This window comes from Musa acuminata, chromosome BXJ1-2, assembly GCF_036884655.1.
Source record: "Musa acuminata AAA Group cultivar baxijiao chromosome BXJ1-2, Cavendish_Baxijiao_AAA, whole genome shotgun sequence".
NCBI classification, from domain to species: Eukaryota; Viridiplantae; Streptophyta; class Magnoliopsida; order Zingiberales; family Musaceae; genus Musa; species Musa acuminata.
The window spans coordinates 2,730,741-2,739,621 of NC_088328.1; the positions used below are offsets into that span (position 1 = coordinate 2,730,741).

General features: G+C 38.8%; 1 protein-coding gene across 1 annotated transcript; it reads right to left on the reverse strand.

Moving 5' to 3' along the window:
- Positions 1–3,763: 3,763 nt before the first annotated feature.
- LOC135594643 (probable glycerol-3-phosphate acyltransferase 2) lies at positions 3,764–5,593 on the reverse strand. The gene is made up of 2 exons (XM_065085045.1): positions 4,908–5,593; positions 3,764–4,639 (listed from the first exon to the last, which is right to left on the reverse strand). Exons 1-2 carry the CDS (start codon positions 5,586–5,588, stop codon positions 3,764–3,766), a joined length of 1,557 nt encoding a protein of 518 aa, XP_064941117.1. The 5' UTR covers positions 5,589–5,593.
- Between the last annotated feature and the right edge of the window lie 3,288 nt (positions 5,594–8,881).

Below are 8,881 nucleotides of genomic sequence, written 5' to 3' on the forward strand. Positions count from 1 at the left end.
TTCGTCCGATTCTTCGGCGCATCGTCCTTTCCTGCAGCCTATTGCCCAATCGGCCAGTTGACTCTGCAACTCTGATATCCTTGGCATAATACCCGCTCTTCTTGGCCCGATGTCCGAGTCCACGACCCGAAGCCTTCTGTCGATACGTCGACCGATCCACCGGCCCGACGTCCAATCTTCTGACATGTTCCTCCGGCACAACATGATGTTCCTGCTTTAATTGTCTCATCCTGATCGAAGCACCCTGCGTCACTCAAAATGCAGATTAAATCATAAACATATATCAAGGAGTTTCATCATCAAAATACGAGATTCAACATTCACTATTTAAAAAATTATTTGGATCCACTCCTAACTATAGTAAATTACATGTTTTTGGATATCTTTGTTATCCATGGTTAAAATCTTACTTCTATAAAAAATTGAAAGCTCGATCAAAACCATGTGTTTTTCTTAGATATTTCACTAATCAAAGTGTCTTTAAATATTTTGATCCAATAATCAAAAGAATTTATATTTCTTGTCAGGTTTATTTTGTGGAATCTATTTTTTCTTATAAATCACTTTATTCTCTTTTACTCAGACTAACTTCCAATAACCTTATTGATTGAGTTCTCCAAATTCATGAGCCACCTCATATCGTCATTCTCGTTCAAGTAGAAACATTAACCCCACCCACCAATCCAAACACTTTATCCAATCAAATCCCACCAGGTCCTTCCTCAATGGTATATGATAAGTAATAGGTTACCTCAGCCATCCAGCTATTTCATGGTAGTGTCATGCAGCAAGAGAATTCACAACAAGATTTAGCTTCAATATCTTCCACTTTAAATTCTTCTTGTCCAATACATGCTAGAGATGTCATTGACCCTACACTAATTCATCTAATGGTTACTAGATCTAAAAATCAAGTCTTTAAATTAAATAAATATTTTTATTTACATAAAATAATCTCAAAATATTTTTTTTAAGCCTTGTACTATTAACCAAGCCTTAAAAATTCCCAAACGACAAGTAGTAATGTCTGAAGAATATAATACTTTGTTATGAAACAATACATTAGATTAGTCTCATCCCATCTAAGTCAAACCTTATAGTATACAAATAAATTTTTCGTATCAAACGAAATCCCTATGACTTTATTAATAAGTCTAAAATAAGACTTGTTGTAAAGAAATTTCATCAACATCCAGGCCTTGAGTACCATAACACATTTAGCCTAGTTGTGAAACCAATAATAGTTCATATTATTTTATGTTTTGCTTTGTCTAACAATTGGGGATTTCGACAATTGGACGTGAATAATGTATTTCTTCATTGTCATATTTCTAAGGAAATATTTACGAGGCAACCTTTATGCTTTAATAATTATAATCTTCCTTAACATGTTTGTATGTTGTGTAAGGCTCTTTATGATCTTAAGTAGGCCTCTTGTGTTTGGTATCTTGAACTTTGAACACATCAAGTCTTATTTGGATTTCATAATTCTAAATTTAATAATACATTATTTATTTATTCTTATGAAGTTATAATCATATCTTGACTATCTTTACTAGTTTATGTAAATGACTTAATTATTACAAGCAATAAACTAGTAATAATTAATTAGTTTATTCAACAGCTTGGAAATAAGTTTTCTATCAAATATCTTGAGTCTCTCAAATATTTTCTTGGTATTCAAGTAATCCACATGACAAATGATCTACTTCTTTCTCAACAAAAGTATATTTATGACCTTCTTGATTGTACCAAAATGCTTGAAGCCAATACTGCTACTATGTCAATCTCTTTATGTGTTCCTCTTATACTATCTGATAGTGCTAATCTCAATGTTGCTACTAAGATCATTAAGTTGTTAATAGTCTATAATATTTGACATTTACTCGTTTGGACATTATATATGCAGTAAATAAAGTATCTTAATTTATACACTAGCCTACTTCTAATAATTGGACAGTTGTTATACATCTTCTTCGGTATTTAAAATACACTATTGATCATAGTTTATTTTTTCAAAAGGACTCTCCTCTATTGCTTCATGCATTTTCGAATACCGATTCGATAGGTAATAAGGATGACAAGATATCTACTAGTGCTTATATCATATTTCTTAGTCACAATCTAATCTCTTAGAATTTCAAGAAACAACGCTCTATTACAAGATCTTTTATGGAGGTTGAATATTGAGCGATTACTTTTATAATTTGTTGGATTCAATCATTGCTATATGAACTATTTGTCATAGTCTCTATCTTCATTTATATATTATAATAATATTGGGGCAACATATCTATGTGCTAATCCTGTATTTCACTCTCACATGAAGCACATAATTATTGATTTTCATTTTGTTTGTGATAAAGTTCAAAATGGTGAGTTACATGTCTCATGTTTTATCTTCTGACTAGCTTACAAATGCTCTTATTAAGCCTTTATCTTACTAGTAATTCTTTCTACTTCGGTCTAAGATCGGTGTCTCCGATAGGATCACCATCTTGTGAGAGCATTTTAAAAAAGATATTATTAAAAAATAATTCATGATAAGATTACGATGATTCTCTTTATATTTTGATACTATGTTATCATGATTCTATATCATACAAATTATGATAACAAATTATCATGACCTATTAATAATGAAGATCATGATCTTAATGCTATGAAATAATTTAATAAATATTTTATATTTATTAATGAATAAAAAATATAATTATTATATTTTGTAGTCTATTTATATATATAAATTTATATTCATCATCAATAAAAATTCAGTTAGTCATTTTTTCTCAGTAACTATTTACATTATCCCTCCACCATCATGTAATATTCTTTGATAAATTAAAACTATTTAAATATTTTATTATATTTTTGTATCTCTTTATTTCTACTATTTATCTCATCTAATCTAATCGTAATATATAGGATCACCTAATCGTAGCATATAAATTGCTTTATAATAGTTTATTCCATCTTAAATAATTTTTTAATTTTATTTTCGATCAATATATTATCCATATTTGCTTTAAGGAAAATATATGCGCAATTATATTTTCTAGTTTACGTCACCTTCTGCATATATGCGAAAGAAACGGATGAAATATCCACGGTGATTTGGAACCAAAGTGAGGACTTCTGGTTTTTTTTTTCGGGTGTTGTAGTACACATCGAGGACTAATGATCCAACTTTTCTGAGGCAGACGAAGACAAAGTCAATCCTGAACTTATCTCTCTCATTACTATTGATTTATCGACTCTAGAAATTTGCACAAGAGGGAGTCAGAGACACATGTTGATTATATACATGGAGAATTATAGATGTTTCTCATCTATGGCTTCATCCACCCATTTGCCTTTGTTCTTTATAGCATATTGATGTGTACAATTAATGGCTCTGACTCTTCTAAAGCTATTAACTGATTTCTGATAGCATGATAATTAGCTATAGATTATTGTTATATTTTATATTCTTTTATTATATTAAATGACACTCATATATGGATTTCTGAGGCCTTTCGGATATCTTTATAAAAATAATAAAAATATATGTTAATCAGATAAAATCCATGCATTTTCTATCATCTTTGTCCTCACCACATAACAAAACCCTCTTGTGTTATCTTATCATTATGACTTGGTATTCTGCAGTGGTCTCAGAACAAGGAATGAATCCAACCATCTTTCTCTGATATAGACTCTAAACAACTGTATTTCTTGAAGCAACAGAAGAAAACATCTATAATCCACTGATTTTGGTATGAGTTTATGAAGTGTGTTTTGTTTTGGAGTTCACAATCCCTTCGTTTCCTGCAAGCATCATATACTTGTCTTTCCTTGTCAGCGTGGTGCACTGGAAACGCAAAACACTTGCGATCTCACGCTGAACAAGGTTGGCCACCTCGTACCTGCTGTTGCTGCTGCAGCTCCCAGTCGGTATGCTCCGCAGGAACTCCACGTCGTACTCCGGCCATGGGTTCATGAGGAAGTAGAAGGAATCCAATACCTTGAGCCCGCTCGCCGTCGTGCCGTGGAACATGCCCACCCTGGTGGCCACAGCCACCGGCACTACCTCGTCGGTCAGCTCCATAAACAGTGGGCTGAACCTTAGCAGATAGGGTTCCCTGCACGTCGTCCCCTCGGGACACACCACGAGGTCTCCCTGCCGCAGCAGCCTTTCCATCCTGCGCCGGTCTTCCTCTTTGCTTCTGGTGAGTCGCGCTGTTCTGATCGGCGACAAGGTTTCCGATATGGGGCTGATGCTGTAGGTCACGGCGCCGACGTGCTTGTTGAGCGCCCCTGAGATGTAGACCGGATCGAGGAGTGTCCTGTGGTTGCAGACGAAGAGCTTGTATTTGCCGCCGTCATCGGTCGTTGTGGGAGGAGGGCTCAGGAGCCTGTTGGTCATTCCTGTGGCGGCTCCGATGGGTAACGAGATCTCGAAGGGCAAGAACACGAAGACGATGGATCGAAAGATGCTGAGGGAGATGCCGAAAGGGAGCCATAGGAACATGGCTAGCGTGGCCATGGGCGTCGGCCTGAAGGCCATTCTGCCGTCATGGAACACGAGGGGCTTTGGGTATCGCTCTCTCGGTAAGGCATGCCAGTTCCTCTTCTCGGCTTCAGTTGCCACGTGAACTGCCTGCACTCAGAAGGATAGCGCATGACCAAAGATGTATTATAAGAGTTTCTAATTAGATTTGCATTTGCACTTGCTATCAACATGAGAGACGAGAGATTATAAATTCTAATATTTAATATATATTTTTAGTTTTGAATTATCTTCTCTATTATCACTTTATAATTTCTTGACATCCATCCTCTTTTCCAAAGATTCTCCAACACAAAGAACACTTAGTCTTACATATTATTACATCATATTTACTTCGCAAGGTACAGATAAAACTCGCCTTGCAATAAGAGAAAAGTTGGTGCTGAGGAGAGTTGATGCAGCTTCCAAACCCAAGAACGCCTCCATCCAACTCTTCTTCACCAAATATCTTCTCCAAGCTCTCCACGTTGCTCTCGTCCTCCATCAGCCCAGTGTAATAACCACCAAACACCTTCAACTCCCTTCCCACCACCACCTCCACCTCCAAGTACTCCTTGAGGAACACTTCCACCATGACTCTCGGCATGTTACTGACGCAGACCTTCTTCCTTGCCTTTCTCAAGATCTCAAACGCTTCCAACCCCACATCCTCTAACAAGTACTTGGGGAGGACTGCTCTCCCTGCCCTGAATTCCTCCTCCTTGATCCCCAAGAAGGACACTAAGACCATGACTTGGAGGGCCACCTCTTGGCTTAAGCAACACAGCAATGGGTATAGAAGCAGAAGTAGGAGGCCTCTTAAGACGCATCCTGCTTCTAAGGCCACAAGCATGAAGTAAGGGAAGGTGGGCGATGACCTCAAGAGGCCTCCCCCCACATCTAACACTAGGGTTTTGCTGTGAAGGTGGTGGCGCAAAGAGACATTATTCTTTTCTAGCTTTAGGTGGTCTTTTCTGTGGAGAGATAGTAAGCTGGCGAGCTGACGGCTCAGAGAAAGGTAGAAGAAGAGCAAAGACTTAGAGAAGGCCTTTGAAGCCATTTGGATGATTCTTCTTCCAAAGAACGGGGACTAGCTTCTTTGTAGGCAAAATCCCCATTTATAGAGGATCGATAGCTCCATGAGTATTTTGAATAGAGAGAGGTTCCTAAAGGATTGACTTGGCCCACTAGGTGAAGGGGACATGTGCAAGCAAGAGTTGACCTGTTCTATGTCTCAATTTGTGTAAAACGAAGCAGTTGGGCCAACTTTAAAGCTAATTTTTCCTGATGTCTATTTTCAATATCGCCGACAGAGAACTATTCTTCGTTACAGGCGACAAACATCCTTAAACATAAGCTTTTCTTCAGTATTTGAGTTATTAAGCGTTCATGGATGTATAGACCTCAACATATCCTCTACATAAACAAGAGTTCTTTTGTCTTCTAACCATCTTAGCTAGAATCTATAAATACATAAACAAGTTTGGGTAATACTCCCCTTTTCATCCATAAATAAAGTCAAAGAAGAGCCATCACATTCTCCTAATGTAACAACACAGAACTACGTTCCTTCGTACGAGATTAATTGAATAGAATGATGGATTGGTTGCGAAAGAAATCTTACATAGAATGAAATCTTAGCCAATGTGTGCAAATATATACATGTGTACATACAAGTGACTTGGTCAGATTTGGACTCCTGTGACTGTGATGGGGTCAACCGTGATTGTTCTCGATCAGCAGCCGACGTGCCATCGTTCGTCACCATAAGTCAAATAGCAAATATTACGATCTCGGTGACAGGATCTAATACCAGTTTAGCGTGATTGTGTACACGGGCTGGTCCCCACGCTGTTGAGGCGTTGGTTGACCGACCTCGCAATAGTTCGTTGGACCTGAGCCACGCACGTGACACACATTTGCGACAGCATCCTTCCGACGCGGCAACGTCTCAAGTCACGACTCCGAAGTGCCGTCCGTCGAGCATTGTGTCGTGACTTAAGCTACGATGTGATGCAATTCTCTCTTGATGTACTGCGATAGGACTCTTAAATGGAGGACAAATTGTGTCGGGTCTTTGTATATGGTATAATTCTCCCATTGAATTGGTTGCAACCTTGATTGGGATTCTTCCCATGTCTAGAATCAACGAGTTGGTGTGTATGCTGGGATGGAGAGTGAAAAATGAAAAATAAGTTAAGGTCTATTTTAGCTATGTGATTTTGATCATAAATCTTTTAAATCCCTATGATTTATTTATGTCTAAAATAACTCTTATATTTTTAAAAATATATAAGTTTTTTCCATCGAGTCTGAGTTAATAGACGTTAGAGTTTATTTATGTTGACTCATAATAAATTATAACATATATAATTAAATTTTTTTTTAAATCTTCTAATGTCTCTTCGTGAGTGTGCTTCATCCTCGTCATCTTCTGCTGGCCAAGAGAGGTGGAGCTGCTCGAGGAGGAAGAACTGTGTCGGGGATGATGGGATAAAGGGGAAGAAGGATGTGCTAGATGACGATCCTGAGGTGGAACCTAGCGAGATCCGACAGCCTTGACCCAACGCTCGACGAATTGGTTCTTAATTGGGATGGTGGCTACTTCGTATAGACTATTCGTGGTGGTGGAGGACAAGTGCGCATGGGAGTCACAGATGAGCGTCGAACCGATGCCTCCTCATTTGGCAACATGCAAGGAGTGTGAGGCAGCATGGGTGGACGGTTGTCTCCTAAGTTTCCACTAGTGCATCCATGATGCGGTTACCTTCCGCTTCCGCTTGTTAGTAGGGCCTATTTAGCGGTTGTCTGAGAAACGGGTAGTTGAAAGATTCTTAGATGGCTGTTGAATAGGTCCCATCAACGAGTGAAAGTGGAAGGTAACCGCATCATGGACGCACTAGTGGAAACTCGAGAGATGGTCCTTTGCCCGCGCTTCCTCGCATACCGCCAGACAAGGAGGCGCTGCTTCGGCGTTCGTCCACGACTCCCATGTGCACCTATCCTTCACCACCGCGAATGGTCTGTATGAGGTGGTTGTTGGGAAATCTAGGGGTGACATCACATGCACAGCAGAAGAACATAAAACAAAATTCCCAAATTTTCCAAAGATATATTTGTCGTCGTGCGAAGATTGGTGTGCAAAATCCGTGAAACTTAAAACTACGTATATGAAAGATTATGTTACCTAGGGAGATCGTATATCCCTAAATCCCTATAGATCTTTAGGAGAGGGTGAAGGAGGTCAAGCGTCCTTTATAGCGATGATCAACACAGCAAGGCTACAACGATTCTCCTCAAAACTCCAAGCCTGCTATTTGAGGAGGAGAAGGAAGAAGAATAGGAGATGAAAACAGAGAGAGGCTCTAGCCTATGGACCATTAGTTCCCTCCTATATATAAAGGTCCCCTGTCAACTTAACCCTAATGGATCCTACCCTATTGGGTATTGGATCTCCATCAAACTATCCAAGCCTCTTAGATTAGTGGATCTCTATCCAATAATCTCTCATTGGCTCTTATTAGATCTCATCCATAGGATCCAATAATTTAGGGACTTATTGGATATCTAATAAGATAGGGGCTCCGATGGATATCTCATATCCGAACCTCTACTCATTGCAACGTCTACTATATGTGTGTGACCCTCTAGGCCCAATATCTAGCTAGTCGTGAGTCATACCTGTCAGAACTCCTTCTGACTCAATGAATTATTATCTCCATAATAATTCACTCGACTCATCAACTACGGACGTACTAGACCACTACGCCATAGTCCCCAAACGATATAAGGGAATCCAATCCATTGGACTTATTTGTCCTCAATTACTATATACCTATAGTCCCTCATCCATCTAATATCCCAAAGACCATATACCAAGCATGGTATTGTCAGACCTGTATGGTTTTTACTCAAGTCTCGCTTTAATCGGATTCTCCCAGAGGACTCTTTCTCTCTCAATCTGAATAACCCTAGCTAGGGATTTATTTAAGTAAGAATATATGAGATATTTCTCTCATGACACCAAGACCAAATGATCGTCTATCGACACTCAGTAGTCCTCGTAAGGTTGGTTACCACTCCCAATGACCGGTTGTGCTAGATTTGGAACCTCCAAACCTATAGGTTCGGTATCAAAGAGTGGAGTACTCATACAGGACATCTTTGGTGTCTCAAGTCTAAGGACCAGATACACTATTGGGACTACGGAATTACTATCTAACAATAAGGCATCATCAACCATCCAACATTATGTAAGCGGATCAAACAATGAACTCATTCTCCAATGAGCACCTGTACTATATCCACAATGTCCCCACATGAGCAACTATGAGACTAGCTGCATCCATCATA